At 41.7% G+C, this 27,168-nt stretch overlaps 4 protein-coding genes across 4 annotated transcripts in view; 1 reads left to right on the top strand and 3 right to left on the bottom strand.

Moving 5' to 3' along the window:
• The window catches only part of NF1 (neurofibromin 1), a 95,086-nt gene that overhangs the window by 53,488 nt on the left and 14,430 nt on the right, over window positions 1-27,168 (top strand). The window contains 4 exon segments of the mRNA XM_035889630.1: window positions 23,328-23,760; window positions 24,001-24,341; window positions 25,085-25,287; window positions 26,159-26,352. Of these exon segments, the coding sequence (XP_035745523.1) occupies window positions 23,328-23,760; window positions 24,001-24,341; window positions 25,085-25,287; window positions 26,159-26,352 (1,171 nt within the window).
• On the bottom strand, window positions 9,485-12,486 carry OMG (oligodendrocyte myelin glycoprotein). Its single transcript, XM_009633935.2, has 2 exons — window positions 11,818-12,486; window positions 9,485-11,078 (listed from the first exon to the last, which is right to left on the bottom strand). Exon 2 carries the CDS (start codon window positions 11,070-11,072, stop codon window positions 9,753-9,755), a length of 1,320 nt encoding a protein of 439 aa, XP_009632230.1. The 5' UTR covers window positions 11,073-11,078; window positions 11,818-12,486; the 3' UTR covers window positions 9,485-9,752.
• On the bottom strand, window positions 13,524-16,242 carry EVI2B (ecotropic viral integration site 2B). Its single transcript, XM_035889480.1, has 2 exons — window positions 16,134-16,242; window positions 13,524-14,924 (listed from the first exon to the last, which is right to left on the bottom strand). The coding sequence occupies exon 2, from the start codon at window positions 14,907-14,909 to the stop codon at window positions 14,055-14,057; it is 855 nt and encodes a 284-aa protein (XP_035745373.1). The 5' UTR covers window positions 14,910-14,924; window positions 16,134-16,242; the 3' UTR covers window positions 13,524-14,054.
• On the bottom strand, window positions 18,480-22,141 carry EVI2A (ecotropic viral integration site 2A). Its single transcript, XM_009633946.2, has 2 exons — window positions 21,960-22,141; window positions 18,480-19,909 (listed from the first exon to the last, which is right to left on the bottom strand). Exon 2 carries the CDS (start codon window positions 19,891-19,893, stop codon window positions 19,129-19,131), a length of 765 nt encoding a protein of 254 aa, XP_009632241.1. The 5' UTR covers window positions 19,894-19,909; window positions 21,960-22,141; the 3' UTR covers window positions 18,480-19,128.

Here is a 27,168-nt window from a genome sequence, read left to right as displayed (position 1 = left end):
AAAAAAAAAAAAAAAAAAAAACCAACACAAAACACTTGCTTTCAAGCCGGTAATATAGGGAGGAAATGTGAACATTCTCTTGAATTTGTTGCTGTGCCAGTTCTCAAACACTTGCTTTGCTGCTAGCTCTTAGGAAGACTTTATGTGTAAGGCAGTCCAGAGGGTGAAGAAAAAAGAAAGTGTGATGTGGCTGGTACCATGTGGAGATGAGTCGTGTGAACGAGAGTGAAGTGCCCGTGCTTTCTGTCAGTTCTGCACCTAATGAATCCGTAAGCTCATGCTAATCAAAGGAATACTAAATGAGACAAAGAAAGTCTCATTACATAGAAGTAGGTAAGAAAATAAAATTTATCTGAACTTTTTTCCAATGATTTATAGCTCCAAAATAGAATCTGAATGAGAGAACATTTACCTAAGTCAGCCTTTAGCTTTCCTTTCCTTTGCTGGGGAAATTGCCTTCCTTCAACTTGACCCCTTTTCTGCATTCTCAGCACCCTTGACTCTTTGGATGGAGTGGAAGAACACAAGATGAGTAGTACCACTTATCTTCTGTCCTAAGGTCTGACTTCAAAAGACGTACCACGCTTCTCTGCCTGCTCTAAGGTCTTCGAGTCACCTTCGAGCCTATTGTGTTGGCTGAAGTGGGCTTTTATAAAACCTTACACGAAGCTTCAGTTTGCAGTATTAAATGGCCATGACAGTTTCTGAGAGTAATTAACTAGTATTAAATTAGGTTATCATGTGTATCTTTCCCATTTGACAGCAAAAGGGTTGAGAAGAGGGGTGGCTTCTGGAAATTTTCCTTTTGCGATATTAGTGATTGTTGTTGAAACAAAACCAACATAATTTTGTTTTCAGTGAAACGTGTGTCTGTGTATGTAGCATTCTAATGGTGTTTTCTGCTTCTCAGAAAACATTGAAAAGCATGCAGCTTGTAGCGTGACTTTACTGGGATATCTGAATGTTCCATCAAATTCTGTAGTGGGAACAGATTTATTGAATCTTAAGTTTGAGCGTCGCATTTATGCTAGGCAGTAGAAAAAACATCAGTGGTGCTTAAAAGATTCAAGGAGGATGCAGAGTTGGCAGTAAAGTGAGCGTTTACAGTGCAGAAACTGGAATTAGCTTGCCTGTCTTCTCTTAGTTTAGAGTTCATTTTTCCCTCAAGATTCCTAACACTAAATCTGCACGCAAAGTTTCAAACCTTTACCTAAGGACCCATTTTTCAATGCTGTATTGTGTAGGGGACGCTCACTGTGAACACTTAGGATGACCTATCCTTGGATGATGATTTTTGCTAATGTTGATTTCCACATAGGCTTAAAAAAGGATGAGCAGCACGGATGAGCTTAAATAAATGGTTTTTTAAAAAGCATGCTGATGGTTTTAGACCACATAACTTCGTGCAGCTGAATGCCAGTAGACTTTTGAAGAATATATAATGTATTGTGTTCAGACCCCTTCTACGCTAGTGCTGCTGTCACGAAACAAGACTGATCGTGAACATTTGGGAATAAAAATGGATGTGTGGAAACTCAATTTTTCTCCCAGTTGTTGTGTTTATTCACTGTTGTAATGGAGTAAGCTGTAAAAGTTGTCAGACTATTGCAAATTAGAAGGATCACCTGGAGTAATTCTATCTGCTCCCTCCCACCTGCATTTCCCTGCCTCCCCTCAATTCCATCAAAGTAATTTCAGAAACTGTTTTTCTGAGACTCACGTGAGTATTTGATGAGACAAAATACCTTCTCTTTAGGATAAAAAAAAGTTGAATGTATACTTTCAGGAATACTTCAACTTTGTAAGGCACCTCGTCCTTTTCCAAGGCAAACATTGGGGGGGTGTTCCTCCCCCCCATCCTTCTGGAGTTATTCTGAATATACAACAACAAAGTATTAATATATTAATATTAAAAGTGCTGTTGTAACCTTGCATGGTTGATTTTAATACGAGTGAGCCTCTTTAAATGAGATGTCTTCTACCTTTCTTCAGGTGAGATGTGCAGTGGACACCGGTAGGTGTTTGAAGGGAATTTGAATGCTTGATAGCTTGATTTGGGGTAGGAGGGTGGTATTTCGGTGTCTGCTTCGGTAAGCGTGGTATCTTTTGCATGCTCAGTAGAAGGACTTAGTTGCAGTTTAATGAGAAGGGATGTTGATTAGTTCTCTTCAGGAGTGAACTGGTGCTTTTCCCTCCAGTCTGGATTGTTCTCCTATGGGAAAGGATTATTGGAAGCATCTTGTGCTGCAGCGAACGCATGGGCTCTAGGCAAAAGGCATTTGGTGTTGGAGGTGCCGCTGCTCCTGTAGGGAGGATTTTGCTGTAGTTGACATGATGGTACCCACACCCGCAGCTGTAAAAGTTGTCAGACTATTGCAAATTAGAAGGATCACCTGGAGTAATTCTATCTGCTCCCTCCCACCTGCATTTCCCTGCCTCCCCTCAATTCCATCAAAGTAATTTCAGAAACTGTTTTTCTGAGACTCACGTGAGTATTTGATGAGACAAAATACCTTCTCTTTAGGATAAAAAAAAGTTGAATGTATACTTTCAGGAATACTTCAACTTTGTAAGGCACCTCGTCCTTTTCCAAGGCAAACATTGGGGGGGTGTTCCTCCCCCCCCATCCTTCTGGAGTTATTCTGAATATACAACAACAAAGTATTACTATATTAATATTAAAAGTGCTGTTGTAACCTTGCATGGTTGATTTTAATACGAGTGAGCCTCTTTAAATGAGATGTCTTCTACCTTTCTTCAGGTGAGATGTGCAGTGGACACCGGTAGGTGTTTGAAGGGAATTTGAATGCTTGATAGCTTGATTTGGGGTAGGAGGGTGGTATTTCGGTGTCTGCTTCGGTAAGCGTGGTATCTTTTGCATGCTCAGTAGAAGGACTTAGTTGCAGTTTAATGAGAAGGGATGTTGATTAGTTCTCTTCAGGAGTAAACTGGTGCTTTTCCCTCCAGTCTGGATTGTTTTCCTATGGGAAAGGATTATTGGAAGCATCTTGTGCTGCAGCGAACGCATGGGCTCTAGGCAAAAGGCATTTGGCGCTGGAGGTGCCGCTGCTCCTGTAGGGAGGATTTTGCTGTAGTTGACATGATGGTACCCACACCCGCATGCTCCTGCTGGGAGCGGAGCCAACAGCTCAGGACCTGGAGGGCTGACAGAGAGGGGGGTCCTCCAGGGAAGCCCGGGCACCTTTTCTTTTTTTTTTTTTTTTCCTTTTTTTAAAGCAGGATTCCAGATGTTTAAGCCCCTTTCATACACAAATGTAGAAGGGAAGGTAGTCATTTGAATTCTCTTTAAAAAATTCTGTGTTTGCTTGCCACGTTTTTCTCCTCCAGTTTTTTCCATTTTACACTGTCTTGTTTCGTGTCATTCTGTCCTGTTCAGACAAGAAATTAGGCACACAAATGCTGAGAATAGTGATACCCGTTTTGAAAAAGTTCACTGTGTCTGGCAGTGATCCAAGGCATCCTTACGTATTCTGCGAAGACTCGACATGCAGTGGGTTTCCTTCATTTGCAGAGCAAGAAATGGTTATTTCGTTTGTAAAGAAAGAATTTTTGGAAATAAATTGATACACGAGTTTGCAACACGTGCTTGCTAGGCCTCGATCCCTTACCTACCTTCTCTTTAAAAGCAGAAAATGGAAATTATCCACAGCTGGCTAACGATAGCAGTGTGGTATCTGCTAACGGGCACAGTGGTTACGGCTTGCTAACGAGCTCCTGTGGAAGTTTTCTCAGCAGAAATATGATGTTGTTTAAATGCTACAAATTACCTCACTATTTTGAGCTGTGGCCTGCGAACTGTTTGTACATAAACCTGTCATAAATGAAAATGACCGTGTGGGATTTCTTTTTTGCTTGTTTAAGTATTTGAAACCTTGGTATTTTACTGTTAGCTGGTCCCAGGCGCAGCGATGTTTGACGCGTGCTGATAGAGCGCTGGTGAGTAGAAGGGAAGTAAGCGTTGGAGCGAGTTTCTGCAGGCATTTGGAGAGGGATTTCTGATACCTAACGGCCCTGTCTCGCACCTCAGGTTCTGTGCAGCAGAGTACCTGAAAAGGAGGTGGAAGAGATTAAGTAATTGCTCAAAATTCTTGTTTACTGGGGATGAGATAGGTTAAAGTTACCATATCTGTGTAAGATACCTATAAGTATTTCTTGGGACTACATGTAGTTAAGAAATACATATTTCTCACCCAGCCAAACACAGATACCGACAGAAGGGCTGGGGAATTGATGAACCACTCCTTGGGACTTGATTATACACATCCAAGAATCCAAGAACGAAGCTGGTGACTTGTTTACAAAAATACATAATCTGACACTGAAATGGGCTATACAGTATCATTCACTTTTAAGTATAGGTACGACTTACCACTTGTCATGAGTAAAGCACACGGTAAGCTAAAAGAACTGATAATAACTGATCATGACGGGGCTGAATTCTGCAGAATATCTAACCAAGTGCAGGTGAATCTGTTTTTCATAATTGTGCGTAAGGGCTATTGATGAGAATGATGAGACTTTATGACCAATATCTTCATGCCCTTTACTTGCAAATCATTCAACTTTTTCTGCTTGCTTCCTTAGCTGAGAAAGTATATGATCGTTAGCATCATTGCGTGCTGATTGCGATTTGGGTATGCAATAGTCCTTGGAAAGAGGTGCCAGCTCAGTGGGTGACTGTTTGTATACAGGTGCTAGAGAGTAAACCTTTCCAAGTCTGGACAAGCCAGGAATGGGCCCTAATGAAGCTAGTATATAAATAATAAAGGAGGATGCCACTTGTTTATCATGTCAGCAGCTACTCAGTGTAACTATAGTAATGACAGTGGCCTTCTGTTATGGATGTATATTGAAATCTGGTTGTGAAATGTGTCCACGAGGTAACTTGCCTGTTGAGACAAGAGATGCCAGAATTGAAAAAGGAGAGCATTAAATAGAAAGCACTGCAAAGTACTTTCTGATTATCAGCTTACTAGTGGCTGATTGTACAGCGAGACGACACAACTTCAGAAAAAAAGACAAATATTTCATCTTCTGACTGGCCCAAAATGAGTTAGGTCATCGTCATCTTTCTGAGCCTTCTTGTGTTAACTAGCAGCTGTTCAGGCAGCATAGGATTCCTAGAATGGCAACTCTTTAGTTCTGTGTATCTCATTACTATGTGTGCAATTCCATTTACATCACTGTGAAACTTTAAAATACCTCTTCGGCCTGTGAAGCTCCATTTTAAGTCGCCAGAGTAGCATGGAGAACCACGACCTTTTATTTAGCAACTGATGCTTAAGGATCGTTGAATTTGGCAGAAAGGAGATGAGGACTAAAAATAAAGCTTGAGCATCAGGCGATAGTGGAAGTGAATCCTCTTTCGTAACTGGCCACCGAAGGGTATTTGGAGGCACGTGTTCCGGGGTGTGTGCCCCCAGCCGGTGGGTTCCACAGCCAGCAAGCTGCTGCTGCGTTGTGCTCTCGGGGTGAAAAGAGACGATCAATACGAATGAGCTCCAGAACGGCCTCGGCTCTCTTGCAGATCTCTTGTTCTTCTGTCTTAGAAGAATGGAGATGATTTCCCTAGTTCTGTGATATTGAACTCTACAGAAATTCTGAACTTTTAATCATTGACTGAGGTACCTGGCAGCTTGACAACCTGAAAAGTTGTCTTCAGTAAAACAGCTTTATAAGCTGTGTCCCAGGGATTTTTGAATGAGCAGAAACCTCAGTTCCTCAAAGGAAGATGAAAAATCACTGCTAAACCATAGCGCTCACGGTACCAGTCAGATCTGTGCTCCTGCGTTGCAAAAAGGGGTGGTAAGGGGCAGATTTCTGTACATTTTGTCCAGGTACAGGATACTTAATGAAAACATTTTCACACTTTGACATAAGCCTTGCTACTAGGAGGAATATTGCTTGCCTTTACCTCCCTTTTCATTCTTGCTTTCTCCTCAGCAGCTCTGTCCCATGAGGCTGCCTTTCAGACCTGGCGGTGGGGCTTTGCTCCGGAGCGGTGCTCTGCCCCCTTTCCTGCTCACGGGGATGCGGCTGCGCCGAGCTTATTTGGGGTGTTCGCCTTGTGGTTCTGAGCCCAGTGTTGGTTTTTAAGGTGTGAAGCGTGGGAAGTCTGTTCAGATGGGAGCTGACAGGATGCTTGAGGCCTTGCAGTAGGCCAGGGGTTTTTTGGGGTGGGTTGTTGGGTTTTTTTTCCTGGTAGTTTGAGATCTTGTTGCTAGGGCATTGTTGAGTCATTTTACTGATGGATCTGCGTCGGTTTGTACCCTTCTTGTGCTGTGAAATTTAATTCCTTCTGTCATTTTTCTTCACATTTTGTTTCCTGGGCAACAACCTGAGTTCTGAAGCCAGTGCTCTTCTGTTTTTAATCCCTATGCTGTTACTAAAATGATCAATAAATCAATAAATATTGATCCTGAAGCACTGCCATTACATTTTAAAGCTGATCCCAAACTAATTAATAGGAATACAAACCTCTGAGTTACTGCTTCAGACCGCAGCTATCCCTCCAGCAATTTGAACCTTTCAAAAGCAAGCATACCGCTATTACGAGCTGCGCCAGACCTTTTGTGGGTATTTGGAATATGCTAAGTAGTTATTGTGGAAAAAAGAATTTCTCTGAGAATGGATTATTTTATATTTATCCTGGCCTGAATGACCAGCATGTTTAAAACAACACAAACCGGCGCTGTTGTGTTCACATCCCTGCCTGTCGGTTTTATTTCAACTTGACTGCGCTGTTGCCAAGCAACAAGTGCACGACTCCCACATTTGCCTGCCTACTCGCCGCTCCGTTATCACTAATTTGTATTCCAGAAAAATACATGGAAACCTAAATTTCAGTCTGCTTTACTGAAAGCAGTCTGGCAGAGAAGCCCTCTTGCTTGCACCTACCACCGGCCAGGTTTGGGCAGAGAGCGCAGCCCTAGAGCTTGGGAGTCCCCTCTTACTTTCATACCCATCTGCAATTTTTTTGTATCCTACCTTCCCGATCCTGTACGTGTGTTTGGAAAACCCCACAAGCCCAGTTCCACCTGCAGGCTTTTATCAGCAGGCTTAAGTAGTCTGGTAGCCATTTAGTATGGGGACTTGCAATTTGCCTCAAACTTCTGGAAACCAGTGGGTTTTGTTTTTTTTTTTTTTATACAGTTACTGCTCACTGAAGTCTCATTATGGGTGAAGCATCCTCAGAGCATTCAAAGTCGCTTCCATGTAGGTTGTTGGCTTGCAGTAGGACTCGGCGTCCTGCGTTGAGTTGTTCAGCAGACACCTGTAGGATTTCGTGTCATTGCCCAGCTGAGGCGGTTTAGTCGTAGCACCTCATTTTGTGATCCCTGTCCTACCTTGCAAGCTAAGCGGCTTTAAACCGTGTGGGATGAAGCCGAGTGAATGAGCTAATTCTAGGAAATACCTCGTTCTGAACACAAGCAGGTCGATGCTGTTTCATAGTCAGTCGGTGCTTAGCAAATGCGTTGGCTCTCCAAAGAGAGCAGCAGGCAGTGACTTCTTTTTTTAATCCTGATCCTAGCTAGTGGAATTTATCAGTTCACGTCAGATTATTTAATCTGGGGAAAATATATGGAATTTGCGCAAGTGGGCCACTCTTTCTGACTGCTGGTAGCCACTTCATGTAATGAGGCACTTCTGCTGGCCACGGTAGGTACTGTGCACATATTGCTCATGGTCTGGGTTGTCTAAACTTTGGCTTGGCTACCTAGTTCTCATCTGCCTAAAATGTATATGAAATGTCAGTCTTTGATTTGGTTGGAATTTTCCTAAGTTTTCTGTCCTATTAAACATGGAGAGTCTCTTTTTGAGGGGGAGAAATTGCTCCTTTTTCCTAGTGGACAGAGATATGCCCTAGGTGTTTGCAAGCTCTAAAGGGAAGGAAGGGGAAGGGTAGACCCTACGTTACTATTATCTCATCAGCTTCTTAATAAACAATATTAGGGATACATCAGTATCAAAATAATATAATTTGATTTAACCGTCATTTTCCCCATAAGATGTGAAGATTGAGCCAAACATCTGGTTGAAGTAGTTTTGTATAATAAAACATTATCTATTCAGTGACATTACTATGCTCATTTGAAAAGAAGCACTGTCACTAATTCAGTTCAATATAAACGTAACTTTATTTTTACTTAAATGCCAATGAAATAACTGTACAAATTCATTGTGTAACATTTACTGTTAGAAATTAAAACACATTTCTGGTTATAGAAATACTGTTCACAATTGGAAAGTTGTGATTTCTCCGATACCAGTGGTTGTAAATGGTCTACAGCCCTCGTTGACACCTAGGAGAAATAGGTAGAGGACTCCGGTCTCAGTAGTGAGGTTTTCTGGGTTTTGCAGCACCTTCATGCTACAATAACAGGAAATTAAATGGCCTGAAATGAATGGAAAACATTGTATAAAGATTTGTAATATTAAGTGAATAATACTTTTCAATGAACTTGTTCTTCAGTTTTCATTTCATGCTGTTTGCAAAACTTCATCTGGAGTATATCAAGTACCTTTGCCACATAATTTAAATTATTTTCCTAGAGTGGACAGAACCATGCGTGTAACTATTTCTACTCACTGGTGGTGCAGACGCCAAGGAGAATAGCATTCATGCTCACCCTTGTAAAGCAAGGATTCGGGCGTGTTCAATGCCATGGACTGAATTTTTTTTTTTAAGTCACTGCATTCAAGGATTGTTTCAATGACAGCTTGACAACTAATTACTTAATTGATTTGTTACATAACTTGCATTAGAAATTGGCTGGTATTTCACTGATCAGAGAGTAGTAGGCTGAGTTGTGATACTCTTTTAAGCATAATATATTAACATGTCAGATTTTTGGATGTCACTTGAAATAAAGTTAAGGAGTTCCATTTCGTTAATTTGTGTAGATAACTCCTTGTTGTTGGAGAGTGTCATGGCATTGAACATCTTGTGTTTTCCTCTACTTGTACCTTTTTTTTTTTAAAATATGGAGAGTGAGAAATAACTTGCCTGCAGTCTCTAAGTCAAGACATAGCAAAAAGAGAGATCAGCCCCTACCACTGTTCCCATGCTGAAGTTGGACCATGTTGCCTTCTGAGCGTACACCCCCTTAGCAGACGTCATGGCATTGACATATTTAATTCCTAAATTCAAAACTGTTGTTCTTCATATTTAAAATATCCTAGTACATATGAAGCAAACATAGATATACATGCTAGCGATTTTTCTCAGGAATAACTTCTGATTAGTGAAACAGCTATGTTTAGTTCCTTTATTTTTTCCCTCCCTTTTGCATGTTGTCATAACTTACAAAGAATCTGTGCTGCTATATTACAAGAATTGCTCACTGGCAAGTCAAGCGAGACAATGCAGATATGATACAGGCCTTCTGTTTTTTCCAGTTGTTTAATGACAAAATCATACATTAAATCCGTACTTAAAATTCTGATGGTTTATTCTGTGCAAGTAAAATTAAAAATTTAAATACAAAATAAGCACATTTTAAAAAACAAAATCATAGGTTAGTTTTACTCAATTAAGACATATTAAAATAAGTAGCAGCTTAGTATCAAGACATTAGTGTGCACTTCTTTACTGAAGAACTGTTATTTTCTTTAGATCAGAGTCAGAGCTTTGAATTTCTTGTGTTGTGATTCATTACTTGACCTGGATGTCTTAACTCCAGCTATGTGTCACAGGAATAAACTCAACAATTTTCACAAGGGACAAGCCCTTAGCCAATGAACGTTGCCACTGCATTGAGCATTACAACATAAACCAAATACATCTCACAGATACTTGCTTTGGAGGGCACATGAGTATTCAAAACACTCGTAGTGGATTCCTCTCTCCTTAAGGTAGCGGTTGTGCTTTGAGGCATTTTGGAGTAGTTTGTTGGCATTCCACTGGTGATACTCAGAGTCATAGGAGTAGTGGAGGATCCTGTTGAGCGAGCCAGGCTTGAGTTCACCTGGGCTGAATCTTTGATGTAGATTGTGTGGGTGGCTGCTGCTTCTTGAGAACTAACCTTCCTAGTTGTCGGATCTTCTGGATAGAGGAGCAGCGGTCGGTCTGTGCTCGTGAACAATACAGTTTGGCTTAAGGTCGCCAAGGTAGAAACTTCCTTAGCTTTAAGTTGTTTATGCATTTTTGTCATTTGGGTTGGTTCAGTTGCCACTGGAGAAGTAGCTTTGTCCGCTGCCTTCATTCCTTTAATCATGAGGCTAGAGTCTATAACCGTGGGAGCTGCTGAAGTTGGGGTGGCGTTCCTCCAAAGCACAGATTGATTGGCACAGGGAGCCCCTATAACACTGGCAGCTGTTCCCTGCACCCATTTAAGCAAATACAGGATATTTTGTTCATCGCTGCAGGACCAGGGGTTGTTATATAGTGTTACTACTTGCAGCTGAAAGAGCTGGTCAAAAGCTTTGTCAGGAATGTATGTGAACTTGTTGTTGTGCAGGTAGAGGCTTGTAAGGTGTTGTAGTCTCACCAGCGTTCCTGGAAGTATCTGGGACAAGAAGTTACTGGATAGATCCACCGTCTCTATGTTGTAGGGCATATTGGTCGGAACTGTCCAAAGTTTGTTGCTACTGAGATTGAGCAACTTGAGACTGCTCAGTGTGTTGTTGATCAGAACAGCTCTTTCCACCATATTCCTGGAGACATCGAGCACTTTAAGATTCCACTGGTAAGCTGTGTCAAGTTTCTGAAGAACCTTAATGTTGTTGTTTATGGCATATAATTCCCATAAGGACTTGGGCAGATGAGCAGGAACATTCTTGAGCCAATTATTTGAAATATCAAGGGTCCTCAGATTGGTGAATCTCGTTAGCTGATGATCGAGATCTACGAACTGGTTAAAGGACAGATTTAAATATGTGATGTTGTCCTGAAGTCCATGTGGCAGCACAGTTAAGTTTCTGCCTGAACAGTCCACATTCCTGTCATTTCCTGAGCATGTACAGTTAGAGGGGCAGATACCCAAACCAGTGGGTACGAAAACCAGAAGGACCAGCAGACAGGTAGATGCATTCAATATCGGGTATTCCATTGTTGCCTGGAAATAAATAGACCAAAACGACACCCTTTAAATCCATGTAATATATTTTATTTCTTTTTAAGGGTTGTCTTTGCAACGAGCACTTGCAGGAGAAATTAAGTAAAAATATCAATAAACCCCTTTGTGGCATGGTCCTTTTTAGAATTGTTCAAGAGAGACTTTACAAAGCATCCCTTCATAGACTGTCATGTTGTCTGGCAGAATGAGACTTGTTTTTTCATCTCCCTTTCCCCCTCAAGCTCAAATGAGGGCTTTCTTCCGAAAATGCAAGTCTCTTCCAAATGTTATACAATGTCTGCTTCTTGTTTTTAGTGATTTCAAGCCTATATTATGTTTGGGATAATGTGTTCTTTTATACAGGATGAAAAAATGGCTGTCAACTGGATCTGCTTTACAAATCTCTGCAGCAACGTAGCAGTCCCCCCCGTTCATGCATGCTGTTTGCTTAAGTAGAATTGGTTAAAAAACATCGTGAATTGTTAGGAATTTAGTTGGAAACCCAAATTCCATGTTCATGCTTACATGCACATTATTATTTTTCCTTATTATAGTGTTCATTACATTCTCAAAGCTGATAACACATGTTTGAAAGCTGAACGAATGTTAGTAAGAAATCTCTGACACTGCAGCAAATTTCTGGTGCAAGCATCTGTCATCAACTAATAATTCCGTTCTTATTTCTGTCTCTAATTCTGTAGAAGGTTTTTGTGATTAAAAACAAAGAACACAAACTTACCGTAATCTCTTCTGCGATATCAGCACATCATTTCTGTGAAAGCTTTAGGCTTAGAGGTCGTCTTGTTCTAGAGAGTAGCTACAGTTGCTGTCTGTGGATTGTGCTTGCCTCTTCAGCTGCATCGTATTGCTGCGAGCTGGGGCTCTGCAACCACCTGATCTGCACTACATTGGAGGACTGCAGAGCTGTCGTTGGTGCTGACTCAAATTTATTGCAAAGCGAGCATCTTCAACAAAATAGTTGGGTTTTATAACTTCCATCGGTTATCTTCTCCGAATCTATATTTTATGCTGTGTTAGTGCAGCAAAGCCTAACGTGTAGGATTGCCTGCATAAACAGTACCCAGTGAAATTCCTGTAGGCTGCCGTAGCTTAGGCTATGATTCCATTTAAATGCTCCTATTTAAAAAGTCATGTTAACTTGTGTTCTTTTTTTACCTTCGCTTAACCTCTCCTCCTGTAATAAAGGTTAATGTTAATTTAGGCTTCCTATCTTAAGCTTTTTTTAAGCTACGCTGCCAGAATATCTTTTCATCATTTTAAAATGTTCACTTTGCTACTCCTCAGATCGGGCTGTCGCTGTATTGTCAGGTGTAACATAGCTCAGGTTGTAGGATTTTACAGATTTCTGTAGGAAATCTTTATCTGAATTCCTCCAGAAAAATATGGTAAGAGTGGATATAGTTTATGGTGCTGTTAATTTTAACATGGGGTAATGCTACGAGCTGTAAAAAAAAATCTTTGCGTAATTGGAATGCTATTCTTAGGCATACACAACCATACAGCTTATATAAATGGTGAGAAAAAATTGTAAATACCTTCCCGTGTCCATTGTATGCACAGCAGCCTAGAATGGCATTTGCATAACTTAGGACTTCAATTTTTAGTGGTACTTTAAAGATTTTGAAGTTCATTGTTAGAATATGTGCAAACACGTGCTCTGTGCAACATCCACAGATATATCCCTCCCCAAGCAAACTCAAAACTACAAACTCTTTGCCATTTTGCAGAGATGTCATGGAAAGTAGCTTCGGCATCTAGCAGCTTCTTTCTACAAATCGGAATGTTCAATACTGGCAAAAAAAAAAAAAAAAAAAAAAAATTCATTCCCCTCTGAGACCCCCTTCTCCTTCCCACCAGAAGGTTAGCTTATGAAAATGCACGGGTTTAGACAGGACAGTGAGCTTTGCTTGTAGAACACTTAGGGGCCTCGAGTTAAAAGGAATCTGGCATCCACACAACCTTAATTTTTAAAGTTTATATTAATAATAATGTTTGCATTCTGAAAGTACTACGTCAGAGGAGGAAATCGGTGACTGCGCACAGCTATTTCTGCTCATCGTTTGCCTGGGCGTCCTGCAAACTGTTTCTATTTCATCCATAAAAATCAGAAGTATCTAGGTAAAAGAAAGCCTTTTTGTACTTGTTCTTGGGCCTCTGGAGCCGCTCCAGCTGTTGGTGGCCGCTCCGTTAACCCTTTCCTCTCACTCTGCCCTACTTCACTGAGCAGGAGTGGGAAGGGACTGAGGTCTCACCCCAGGAAACTCTTCGGCAATATTTGATCCAAAGGAAATCTCATTGCTGTTAGTGAAGAACCCTGGTGGCGGGTGGGAGGGTTCGGCTCAGACACCTGTAATCCGTCGTTGCCAGGTTCTTACCCAGCAGAAACGGGGCCGTTGTGTCAAAGCCGGTATGTGTGCACGCTGAGGCTTTTGGACTTCATTTGGAATTCAAAGCTTTGTGTCTAAGCAAATACTCAGTTGTGCTTTAAGTGACCGAAACAGCTTTGAATTAGAAACCTTTATTAAAATGAACTTGAATTCATTGCATCCGCTTACACAGCCTAGGAGAACAAACAATTTTTAGAAGCTCTGGGTACCTCTAAAGCTGTTTCTTGAAAGCCCCACGTCTACGCGTATGCTACACGAATGTACATCCCGACACACAAAGTACGCGTACTCTGTTTTCTGCAGTCTCCAAAATCTGGAATCACTGGTGACCGGCAGCTCGTGAGCACAACCCCTATTGCATTTTGAAATGATTTGCTTCAAGCAGAAGCAGGTTGTTCCCTTTTGTGAAAGCTGAAGTTAAGAAACGCTGGGGAAGTGCCCGTGCTGCGGTCTCACTGTTCTTGCCTGCGTCAACTTCTCCTTTTTTCAGTTGTTTGAAGAATACTTCATTTAAAGAAAAAAAAAAAAAAAAAAAAAGTAAAGTGTGCTGGAAATCAATTTTGGCAGTCTACAAGGGGTGTTCTGGCTGGGGCAGCGGGGGCGGTGGTTCGTGCGTCTCTTGATGAAGTAACTCGGGCGGCGGGGGCAGTTGCTCCTCTGTGTCTGGGTGAAACTCCGGGTGCTTGCCGAGACCTGAGCTGTGCTCCTCGGCTGGTTCCGTCAGCCAGGCAGGCGGAGGAGGCAGATCTGGGGATTCGGGGAGAGCCGCGGCGTGAGGACAGGAGTCGCGTGCGCAGTTCTCCGCTTCTGGGGCGGGAGCTGGGGCTGCCTGGGGGCTGGAGGCTGCAGAGCAACCTGCTGCTGGGGGAGGCAGCTGCCTGGTGGCGTTGCTGGTAGTGCAGTTGGATGGTTTCTCCGAAGCAGTGAGCTCACCCTGTAAGTTTGTCTCTTGTTTCAGTTTCCAAGGCAACATAAATAAAACCGATGAACGTTTGGTAGCCTGGTCAGACTCCATAAAGACATCTGGTGTGTCTCCATCTGCAAACGGAGAACGACCTGCCCAATTTGAATCAACTAGAACTGGCCTCCTGCAGCATTTCCACAGAAGAATTATAACGATAGCCATTATCATACTGATCAAAATGATGCCAATTATCAGTGCCGCTATCCAGCTTCCATCGCTAGGTTCTGCGTCTGCTTTGGGGAACTGGGGCGGTGTCGTAACAGTCACTGCTCTTCCAGATTTGTGTAAACTGGGCCCGGTTGCTTGCAGTTGATGTAGAGGAGCTTTGTCTTCTATTGGAGCCCTCATACTGGTGTATGCATTTCTTTTACTCAGGGAAACATCTTGGGGTAGTGCCGTAGAAAGCGATTTCCAGATTCCTCCATAGAAGAGAAACAGTATTGCTTGGTTGCTGGCCATTTTAAATGCCCCCTCCTTTATCAGGAATGAAATGGAACACAGTAACTGGAAAACTGTATTTGTCGTGTACTTAGGCTTTACTGGCACCAGGCCATTTTATGTTAATACTATAGTAGTGAAAATAGTATTAGACTCTATGTTTAAAATGTCATGTCTGTTCCCATCTGTATAATCGGCGGGTTTGTCGCTGACCTCCCAAACGACAGGCAGATCTTCAACGTTGTTGATCGTTCTAATCAAGAGAATGGCTTGGTTATTGTTACCTTTTTTCACCTTACCAGAAAAAGACACCAGCAGAGAAGTCCTAAGAGTGTTTCAAAATAACATTTATCATCATGTAAACGGAACAAAATATGAAGCGCCTGCAGCAGCACTGAGAAACAGGGCTGTCAGGAGCAAAGCAAATTGTCTTGTTTTGATGGAAATAAGCCGAGACCTAAGTAAAAATCTCTTTACAGTTCTCTTAAACTTCTGTTTCCTGTTCTTGCCTCTCCCCAGCACTTAAGGGTAGAGAGTAATCATTTTTAAAAAGTTTGGAAGTACTGATGCTGTAATGGAACGGCGTTCTGATCTTCAACTGTCTTTATAAATAAATTCCTGCATGTGGAATGCTTTTTGTAATGAAGGAGACTGCATTCATTTTAAGTTGTTAGCATAAAACAGATCCCACACACACACACACACTGTTTAGAGTCCAGGTAGCGGAATGTATGAAACAAATCCTAAAATACAGCCCCTGCATGGTGGGTTTATATCTGAAGCTACTTTCATACAGTTTGAGCTGATTTATTCATTACATTCATGCCAGCCATGTGAAGCTGTTCTGGGAAATTAATATGCATAAATCTTTGTGGGTTTACAAATGTGCAAAGTTAAATTTCAGATGCAACAGTGTAAACACCTGTGAGCGGTAAGTTAACGCTTCTGGAGAACATTGTGATCTGAGCTCTGCAAGGTTTGTAACAGGTAAAAACGATACCATTAACTTTCTTCTGCTCCCCTCTGTTCAAAATCTAGTCAAATAATACTTCTATACAGAGTTCATGAGAGTTCGTAGTAACATCAAACAACATGGGTTTGGAACCCAAATGCTTCTGAGATCCAGGCATTCAGCAGGAGCTTTGAGTACACCCTGAAGCTGGGACGTCCCCCGTGCTGTACACAGAGCAGTTCCCTTTCAACCCCAATCATACAAAGCCTTTCCATCCTCAGGTCGGCTCTTACCTGCACATTGATCTTCTCTCAAGCAAACATCGTCTTACTTTTTAGCGTGAAGCCTTAGGAAGACAGCCCGTGTGCTGAAAGTCAGGCAGCTCAAAATGGCTCGGTTCATGTTGAAGTAGGTTTCTGCAGCTGAAGAGGAAGTTTACCAACGCTTGCTGCAGGAAGTGTCAAGAGTAGGGATATTACTAAGAGCCTTATCGGAGCCCGCACGCTGTATGAGCAAACTTTTCAGCTCGGTTGTTTTTGTAAAACTCAAATATTTAAATGTTTGTGGCTTTTGCCCAGTATGTGCCTATTCTGCAGAAGTTCATTAATTCTCCTGTTTGCCTGTCTCTGAAAATACAGTTGCTTCTGTGTGAGTCAAAAATTATGCAAGTTTGGATTGGATTTGAGTCTTGCTGATTTAATTTCGGGGGATGGCTTTGGTGTGCTGTCATGATTATTAGTGGAAAAGCAACCTTAGCTTCATTACCGTGAGTCATCGAAAGCGATCTGGCCATAGCGTGCTGGCTGGCTTACCCATCTTCATCTGTGCAGTTGCATTAAAAGGCAGATAATTCCCGATTTCCCCCTGCTCCTGCACCCAACTCTCCATGTTATTTTTGTGTCTGGGCGACTTTGGTACCTGCTGCTGTCACTGACGGGGGCTGTGCTCTCTGAGCAGCTCTTTTCCCACCATCTGTCTTTATCCATACCATTTAGCGTAACCCAAACTACTTTCTTTTGTCTCCTTGAGCATTTTGCCTAGAAAAGCTGCCTGGCAAAAAGAAACCTGCACAAATAAATCCTCGTGGCGTTTCGCAAGCACATCCTGCCAGTGCCAAGTAGCTGCTGCCAGATCCTTCTGCAGCTTCATCTCCTCCTGCTTTTCCCGATGTGCCCCTCTCCTGATCGCACTAGTTCTCTTTTTCAGACTCTCCCTGCTCCTGCAGCAAACACAAATCCTGATCCCATATTTGCATTATAGCTTCTCGTCCGGTGCCTTCATCTCATCCCCATTCTCTTCAACCCTCATGCTCTCCACCTATCTTTTGCCACAGTTCCCACCTCACTGACAGTTCTTTTTCCTTCCTGTTTTTTCTTCCACTGATATGGTCATGGTTCTTTCCTTTTTTGCCTGCTTTTTTCACGATGATGCCGGTTTGCCCCTTTAATCTGCTGCCTGCTAACAGCTTGCGTGTTCCTGTACGCAGGCTGGCTCGCCCTTACAGATCCAGGCTCCTGGTTCAGTTCTGTTGCCTTCCTAGCTGTGAGCACTTTTACACCAGGTTAGATTCCAATGTTTGCTATGTCAGATTCTTTTTTTAGTACTTGCACAGCCTCTGCTGTTGCCTCATGTGCTCATGGTCATTTTGGGGAAGGAGAAGGTAGCTGCAATGCAGCATCCCCCAACCGTGCCCTTTAGCTCTCTCTCTGTCACCAGCCAGAGATGTTCTCATCTCCTCTAAGTACGAGGTTGCCATCACCGATCTCTCAGTTTGCCCTTATCCTTCTGGCCTTTCTCCTCACGTTTTAGAAATGCCTGACGTAATCCCCTGTCCTCCCATTCTACTTGCGTGTGGCGTTGTGCCTCCTCCCTCTGAGCTCTGAGGTCTGAGCGTGTGGTTTATAGCAGGTTCATTGGCATTTCCCCTGTAGTTTTGGGGTTTTTTTTTCCACCTCCAATGAACTTATTTTCTAATGACTCCCAGTTCTGGGCTAAGCTTGCAAACTCCTTCCAGCGTTATCTTCCCTACTATGCAGGCCCCCTTTGACAAAGGCAGTTGCATTTTTTTGAGATCCTGTGCTCCCCTGGCTTCCATGATGCTGTCGTCTTGCGTCTCTGTCGCTTCTTTACCTGCCCTTTCGGATAAGTTTATGGGTGATGTAATGGAAGGTGGATTTGGGGATTTAGTCTGACATCCTGATTCTTTCAAACTCATACAACCATCTCTCGTGTCAAAAACGTTCATTACAGGTGCACGGGGTGTTTAGAGCTTTGCCGTGCAGTTTTAGCACTGGTAACCATGATACAACAGATCTTTAACCCAAGAAGTAGCCCATGAAAGGCTTCACAAAGCTCCACTGTAGTGAGACCAGACACAGACATCTCCCCAGAAATATGGGAAAATCAGGTCTATACAAGAAGAAACTAAAAGTTGTGGTGGTTCTGAAGAGATTTTTGGCATGTTCTAGGTGGTTGTATTAGGACAAAGTGGAGTGTGTTTCCATGCTGCAAGAAGTCACAGCTAGTCATCGGAGGAGACCTTTACTGACCTTCAACAAATGTTAGAGGAAAATAATATTCAAAAATGCCTGTGTAAGATTTTTTTTTTTTTTTTTTAATATTTTGACGTAGAGAAACAGTATTGCATAAGCCAGGCTATTTGAAAACTGATATTGCTAGTTTATTATAGGTAACAAATGGAAACAGTTCTCATATTCTAACAAATAATACAAACCTTATATTCATAGACAAAGTTGAAACACAATAAATACCATTCAAATCTCAATTGGGTTCAAAAGCAATTAAGCTGGTTTAAGAAGTTCTTGATGGAAAAACCTGAAAGGGTATTTTGAGAGGGACTAGATCCTGATCCACTGACTGCATCAAATTATGGTTTTCTTAAAAAAGCAACTTGGTTACACCTGTACAGCACCTCATGGCATGGCACATTTATTCGACTAACAGTCCTTTCCTTTCCTCCCCCAATGACTTTGAGAATGAGCAGACTTCTGTCCTTTTATTTTACCGTTCAGCTCCTATCACCATGATTTCTGGTCAAAGGAGTAAGGCTGGGGTTGATGGTATTTATGGAAAGCTATTTAACACAATCTTACTCCCTTCTAGACCTACACGTTGCTACAGCATTCCCACTATCGCCAAAGAAAAAACCCTAAAATCTGAATTTAGCTTTCCTGTGTTAAAATTCGTGTTGTTACTTGAAAGCTAAGGTTTTGCCATAATTTAATGATGGAAAAAAAGGCAAAAGATGAGGTTTTACCTGCGTATGAATTAAATTTCAACTACAAAATTGGTTAAAATGGGTTTGTGTGACTTCAGTGGTTCTTTGTTTTCCTGTTCGTTGTCTATTTTCTTAGTGAGTTTCTCAGAAGTTTCATCTTCGGTTTTCCTTTGGATCGCGGGGTCTCTCCCTGATATGAAGTCCTGCATTAACAAGTCGGTTCCAGTTGTCTCCTTGGGCATCCTCTGCCACGTTCCCACTGCAGTGGGCCATAAACTGTTGGTCGCCAGAATATCACCATTGCTTCTGGGCCTACGCTTTCCTTGCTTAGTTTTTTTGAGATAGGACATTTTGTTTGCTATTACGACCGTCGACAGAAACAAGAAGGTGCAGATAAGCACAAGGACTGCTATTACAATGAAGCAAATCAGTATGAGAGACTTACTGTCTTCACATGTTTCTTTTGTCATTGTGCTCTTGGGTTTGCTGGTAGTCCTAGGTCCTCCAGTGGCAGAAACAGCGCTTCTGGTGGGGAAAGATGTTGAATTTTGGGCCGTTGTTGAAGATAAGGATTGCAGGGTACTTGTCCGCATTTCAAAAGTTGTTGTTTTGCTGTTGAAGTTGATGTTTAGAGGAGGATTTGTATTGGCTTCTGTTATGTTCTGGCTTCCACTTCGGTTCTGGCTGATAGGATTCCAGGTTTCATTTATAACCCTAGGATAGTCGGTATGGTTCGCACTTGTTTGCAAACATAAAGAAAAGATTATCACAACAGGGAAGGCGAAGTGTGGGTTACCATGTCCCTTTGTCTTCATGTTCCTAATTAGTTACCTGCAAAAACAGAAATCGTGGTCTTAGTTTAGCAAATGCTACTTCTTAGAGGTTTGGATTGGACTTCTCGGGAATAGTAGGCAGCAGCCTTTTTGATGAAAAAAATACATAACTTGACCTCATTTTTAGTGGATGTAGGAGGAAGAGTTCAAGTACTTGGGATTCTGAAAGAAAAGGTCATCTCAAACTTGTGACAGTTTGAGGTTTAGAGACAATATATGAAGATTAAAAAAGAACATGAAGCAAAGAGCGAAAGGAAAGTGAAGTCGAGGCAGACTTTGTGGTAGTTCCTCTCTTTAAAGCCGACCGTATCACAGCTTCGGGTTCATCACTTCTGCTTTCAGACAGTGAAAGGAGAAACCCCTGTAGTTTACAGATTACTGCTTCTGACTTTCCTGTTTCCCCTGAATGCGGGGAATGCAACCGTGCTCGTAGAGACGGTCAAGAGAAAAGCTTTAATCTCAAATGTTCCTGTAAGTGACAGCAGCAGCTTCTTTTCACTGGTTGTGTTTCTTGGCACAGCTGTCATTTTGCAAATGCCTAGGAAAACTTCTGTTTGCTGTTTCTTCTGCTTTATTGTATAAAAGGTGATTGATCACAAATGTACTTCTCACAAATTTGTCTTTAAAACGCCTGAGATAATTATGCAAATGATACCATTAGTGTCTTCTGGTTCACATTTCTCTAGCGATCAAACCTGTACCTGCTGCATTTGCCTGGAGGGCAGGAACCGATCTCTCGGTCGGTCTGTTACGAAGGTAATAACCCCAAAACGATAGCGGCGAACCAGGCAAGCAGTGACCACTTCGCTGCCGCTGCTTCGTCCAGTTTGCACGTGAGACACGCGCAGAGTTTAAGGCTTCTTATCCAGTCCAGTGCCTCTGTCACCGGCCTCTGTTAACTGAGCAGAACGTTGCCTCTGAATGTTATGGGCTACATTTGGCTCAAATATAGATATCTAGAGAATGACCAAAAGTAACAGTGCTGTTTTTATAAATGCACTTGTTCTCAAAGCTGTCACTTTAAAGGTGACGAAGTGTATCTGCCTGTTTGTAAGGTTGGGTAGTTTTGAACTATTCCAGACAATGTTTACTTTTATCATAGTCAAAAGTTAGCATGCCTACCAAAAAACTTAACATGTTCACTCCCAAAAATCAGAGGGGTGAACTTGTCTATCTTGCAAAATCCAAGCAGCAGTCGTTCGTGTTGCTGAAGTGATACGCCTGGTACGTAAACAGGGGACAGACTGCGGGTGTCTGTCCTTACGTGACAAAGGAGCAGCTGAAGGTACATGGTCTCTTCCTTTGCAGTTCAGCCATAACACAAAACCAGACTCCGTTCTGAGATGAATCCGTAGTTTGAACTAGAAACCATCTTAGTAATCAACTACAGCTCAGGTAGAACTTTTTATATGGTAAAGGTTGCCTGGAGCACGCCTTGTAGCGTACTTTAAAAAGGAAAAAAGCAACACCAGCAAAGCCTTTTTTTGGGAACTAAAGAACGTTTCACATGAAGTTCCTGCACGATATGCAGAACTGAGATGTGTTTGCTGGTACAGATACGCTCTGACATTTAATGTTGCTGTCCGAGAGCTGCAAGTCTCTGCCTGCTCCCTCCAAGAATACAGTAAGCCCAGTGTTACTTGTAGTGTTCTACACCAGATGTGCTTTTCTTAAAAATAAACAAACTGGTGGTGTTAAGGGCTTCGCTTAAAGTCATGAGAGCAAAGGAACTGATCATTAAAGAGCTTTTTTTTTTTCCAGTTCAGCCCTTTGTGCCTAGGTATTGACAGGGTCTTCTATCGGTACGCAGCATCGGAACAACAGAGCTAAGTAATGGCTGTCACTGTTAGTTCTTCGGAGTCTGCTTATGAATAACCTTTAACAGTACTAAAAATACAGTTATATCAACTTCCTTAATTCAGTTGGAGAGAATATTTTTACAGATTACTCTTGAACTTCTTTAAAAATACATTTGCATACAATTTTCTACAAAATCTAAGAAACTTTGAAGTGGAAGTTAGAATAGGAGAAGGAAAATATGTCCTTACCTTGCCAAGATGTAGTCAAAAGAAAATTGGTGTTTGAGATATTTAGTCCTCTGACAATCAGATTTCTTTGTGCATATGTTTGCTCTTGGGATGCAAGCACCATTAACGTAAAGCACAGAGATTTAGACAATGCTGGTATTTTTTAAGCAAATCTGTAACTGAAATTATACGTCCTTTGCTCTAAGTGGAGAACCAAAACCACAGAGATGACACACTTCCTTTTTGTAACAACTGTACCATGACACGTTGGAGGGGGAAAAACACCAACTTGCCCAAATTAGCTCTCAGAACAACAGGAAGTAACACAGGGGAAAAAAAAAAAGTACCTTTGGCAGACAAATATTCTACGTTCATGAATTTATCTCCTCGGTTATCCTACGCTCAGGTGGTCTACCTCAAATGTTATCAAGAGCAGTGTCCCAACACACAAAGCACATACGTGGTTATGGTATTTATTAGCTCTTTCCATAGGCAGTTGATTTGTCTTGAAAGAGTTGAGTTAATGCGAGCTTGAAACAGTGATGGGCATTGAAAGGTACCTTAGATGTTCATGAGCTACTGTTGAGCTTGATTTTTAATTAATCTGGAGACTTGGTTTAGGCAGATGCACTGTCCAGTCTCATAAAATTCAGAGAATGATTAAACGAGAAGAGAAAGGTTCTTAATATTTATATATTGTCTGAATGTCTTTCTGGAAAGAGTTTTAATTTGGAGGCAAATTTGGAGGACAGACCATTCTGAGAAACGTTCCACCAAGCGTTCGTGTGCTGCAGTGTAGAGCAAATGAAATGAGTTTGAGACCCTCTGAAAAAGTTGGCATGTGGATGCTTAATTAGTCTTAATTATGGCTTCTGAAATAAATTTATTTTTCCACCTATAAAATAGATATAATTTGAATCTCTAGAGAGATTGAAGAGTTAGCTTGAGTGACTTATACTTTACTTTTATTTTTAAAGAAACTCTGAGCTCTTTTCATGCAATCCAGTTCTGATCCAACTGATGCACTGTTGCTCTCCAGCACGGATTTTATTTTTCCTTCTAGTTGAACAAACCTGTCCCTCTGGAGGTTGCTTGGCTGCGGTAGGTTGTGTGGCATTGCAGAAATGAAGCTGAGTTAAATCCTGAGTCAAGCTTCATCATACTGGGCACTAAACCTGGTTGGAGTGTGAGCCGTGACACAGCAGTAACGGATGCCTTGAGGCTGTAGCTGCCAGTCCAGGGCCGTTGCTTTGGATGGATGGAATTTTTAGAACTATGTGAAAGATCGGTCTGGTTTAGTGGATAGTAGTATGTGTAATACGTCGCTGAAATGTTTGTAATGTGGCTCTAAAAAGCAAACCCAGCAATGTCTGTCTTGTTTTCTTACAGATTCAAGACTGGTCAGATCAACGGAGATTTACTGATATACCACGTCCTGCTGACTCTGAAGCCATACTATGCAAAGCCATATGAAATTGTAGTGGACCTCACGCACGCTGGCCCCAGTAATCGCTTTAAAACAGACTTTCTTTCTAAATGGTTTGTAGTTTTTCCAGGCTTTGCTTATGAAAACGTCTCAGCGGTTTTTATTTATAACTGTAACTCTTGGGTCAGAGAATACACCAAATACCATGAAAGGCTCTTGACAGGTTTGAAAGGAAGCAAAAGGCTTATTTTCATAGACTCTCCAGGGAAACTGGCGGAGCACATCGAGCACGACCAGCAGAAACTCCCAGCAGCTACCTTGGCTTTGGAGGAAGACTTGAAAGTGTTTCACAATGCTCTCAAACTGGCTCATAAAGACACCAAAGTTTCTATTAAAGTAAGTCCTTCTAATGCTGCTCCTAGCGAATTCTTGGATTTTTATAAGGTTTTGAGTACAATTTCACTGTCTCTTAATTCTCCTCTCCTGTCTTGAGGAGAAATCACAACTTTTAGTTGTGCCGCTTTAGGGAGTATAAAATTTCATACATTTATCTTTATAAAATTATAAGTGTCAGAGTTTTCTCTCTTTGTGTTGTTGTTAATAGGTGCTGAACCATTTTTCTATTCTTTTTTGAAGGTTGGGTCGACAGCTGTGCAGGTGACGTCAGCAGAACGAACAAGAGTCCTGGGACAAACAGTGTTTTTAAATGACATATACTACGCCTCTGAAATTGAGGAAATATGTCTTGTTGATGAGAACCAGTTTACCTTAACCATTGCCAACCAAGGCACACCACTCACCTTCATGCATCAGGAGTGTGAAGCCATCGTTAGGTCCATCATTCATATACGGACGCGGTGGGAGCTGTCGCAGCCAGACTCCATCCCACAGCATACCAAAATTCGCCCTAAGGATGTCCCTGGAACACTACTGAACATAGCGCTGCTCAACCTGGGAAGCTCAGACCCCAGTTTGCGGTACAGATCTTTTAAATTAATATCAACTTGGGTCAAAAATGTGAATTCTCCCCAAAGTTTTCTTAGCGTTAGCAAATCTCTCTTGAACAAAGCAATTTTTCTTTCACCACAGCTCCATAAAATGTACTTTTTCATATAAAGAAAGATGGGGTTTCCTCTAGGTGAGGAGAGGCGTACATACTTTCGGGGTAACTGAAGGCTCATAGGGAACGATTTCTCTTTATAAGGAGAAATACTTACGCTTTGCAACATGTGTTTATTAGGTGCATTTTATCTACGTGGTGTTGAACTTGTTTAATAACCCGGGAGCTGTACCTCTTGGAGCGGGCTCGTGGGTCTTGTCGGAAAGGACTCGGGGTGGGTGCTGGCTCGGTGGCAGCCTCTGGGGCCCTTGGCAGTCTCTCTCCCAGAAACTCAGGTGCACCTGGAAATATTTAGGATTTCCTGGAACTGAAAGCCGTTCTGAGAAGTCCAGTGCCAAGTCCTTCAAGCATACTCTTTAACCTCATCCGAAATTGTTTAAAGCGAGTGGAGGAGTCATTTCTTTCATTCCTCCAAGGCGAATCTTGTCTCTGAATCTTGGTGCAGGGAAAAAGTTGAGGATTTCAATGTGAACTCTTACATAGCGGCATTGATTGGATTTTTAAGCTGTCAGTACTGTTACTGTGATGCCTTGGTGTAATGTGTATGCTTTAAAATCTACAGGAAAGCTGTTACAAGTCACGTTGCTTGCTTTGTTACAGGTCTGCTGCCTATAATCTTCTATGTGCCTTAACCTGTACCTTTAATTTAAAGATTGAGGGCCAGTTACTGGAAACTTCAGGTCTGTGTATTCCTGCCAACAACACGCTATTTATTGTATCTATTAGTAAGACCCTTGCCGCTAACGAACCACACCTTACCTTAGAGTTCTTGGAAGAGTGTATTTCTGGATTTAGCAAATCTAGTAAGTAACGCTACTGTTCCTTAATGCTAACCATGAATTTTAAAAGATTCAAGCTGGTAGCTGTCTAGCTTAGTCAATTAAGCTTCCTCGTGTTACCAAGTCACAGTAAGTTTAAATTGCAAATGCTTCTTAGAGCTGGTTCAGCTGTTCTCAAGATTATCCATTTATACCCCTTCCCTACTAATCAAGTTGCGTAATACTCGAAAGCCAGGCAGTTTCACAAACTGGAACGGCATCTGCTGGAGCAAACCCATTACTTTTCACATTTGAATGTGCCCTTTCCCTTCTCATGAAGCAAAAAAGGCAACTGCCTTTCAACCTTTGAAATTAATGTTAAAACAAGTTTTACCAGACATCTCATTCGTGTAGAGGAATGCAGAGATCACAATATCAATGATTCCTTTCATACCCCTGTTGGTAGTCTTGCACAGCGGGTACCTCTTTTCGGATTATCTCTCTCCGTTGTAAATCTGGTTCCGTTGCACTACTTTTGTCATCCTTTATTTCCAAGTGTAATACAGCTCCGACGTCGCTGTTGGAAGCTGTTTAGAATACATCTCGAGATTAAAAAGACATTATCGTAAGTAGTCCTGCCTAATACTGACTGTACACATCTTGATGCCGTATCTCTTAAGAAGATACTAAAATGTCAGCAGCTTCTTGCTGGCTTCCTACAGATGCTTCTTGGATGCCATTATCAGAGCATGTTTCTTTCTGAAGCCTGTCTGTTTGCCCAGTATTATTTGGCTCAGCTCTGATAGGAATTATTTTAGACAATAAAACCCAAAGGAAAGCGCTCACAAATAAATTATTTACTGACAAATAGAGACCAGTGCTGATTCCGTGTTACAAAGTGAACTTTTTATTTCAGGTATTGAACTGAAACATCTTTGTCTGGAGTATATGACTCCCTGGCTGTCCAATCTGGTCCGGTTCTGTAAACACAACGACGACGCTAAGCGCCAGCGAGTCACTGCTATTCTCGATAAGCTTATCACAATGACAATAAATGAAAAACAGATGTATCCTTCCATTCAAGCTAAGATATGGGGAAGTCTTGGACAGGTACAAACTCTGCATCATTTATTGCAATTTGTTTTCTATAGATTTTTAAAGAGTTTTTAATCACTCAAATGTTAATTCAGAAAAATAAAATGGATCTTGACATGACCTGAATATCTGAGTTGTGTGGAGAGTAGCGTGCGAGTTCTGCTGAAGCTTCCAGCCTATAAAATACTTGTTAAAATCATTCATGAACTCTGGCTTCCAGGAATGTGTTCCTGGCCCCCACTGAGAATTGAAAATTAAAACTCTGTGGCATTAGTATGAATTATTTCAATTAGTAGTGATTATTTCATCAAAACCCTCGAACGTATGGGTACTGAATGGGAAGAACAAAGTACTAGCATTCAGCGGTGTGTTAGCCACGTGGCATTGAATGAACTCTTTTTCTCTTTTTTTTTTTTTTCTGTTTGAGCTCTTGAAACCAACACATTTTGATTACCATTAATAGAGTATCAATCCTTGTGTTGATCATTAGCTTAACACTAAGCCAAATTCTGTCCTCATCCTCCCCGCAAAGTAAAGAAAATGAAAAAAATAAAAGCTGGCATCACGTGCGCCGTTCATGAAGGGGGTGTCTAGACAAACGAGACCAGCTTTGTGTGTAGCCAGGCTTGCTCACGGGCTGTGTATCAGCTTCCTTGTTGTCATACTATCTTAATTTTTATTTTTTTTTTAATGGTCATGCAAACTGATGCAGCCCAGCACCACAAAACTGCCCTGGAGAATGTGGGAGAGCTGTCAGAGGGATGCATGAGTGCATTTTCTTGCTTGATGCAATTGGCCAAAAACTAAATTTAAAAAAAAAAAAAAAAACAA

This window comes from Egretta garzetta, unplaced genomic scaffold (assembly GCF_000687185.1).
Source record: "Egretta garzetta isolate BGI_Z169 unplaced genomic scaffold, ASM68718v1 scaffold120, whole genome shotgun sequence".
NCBI classification, from domain to species: domain Eukaryota; kingdom Metazoa; phylum Chordata; class Aves; order Pelecaniformes; family Ardeidae; genus Egretta; species Egretta garzetta.
The sequence above is the reverse complement of the archived record's forward strand: the minus strand, read 5'-3'. Positions and strand labels throughout refer to the sequence as shown.

Excerpts from the sequence above, each read along its gene's own strand:
- EVI2B (XM_035889480.1), bottom strand. The coding sequence starts at position 14,909 with ATGGCCAGCAACCAAGCAATACTGTTTCTCTTCTATGGAGGAATCTGG.
- EVI2A (XM_009633946.2), bottom strand. The coding sequence starts at position 19,893 with ATGAAGACAAAGGGACATGGTAACCCACACTTCGCCTTCCCTGTTGTG.
- OMG (XM_009633935.2), bottom strand. The coding sequence starts at position 11,072 with ATGGAATACCCGATATTGAATGCATCTACCTGTCTGCTGGTCCTTCTG.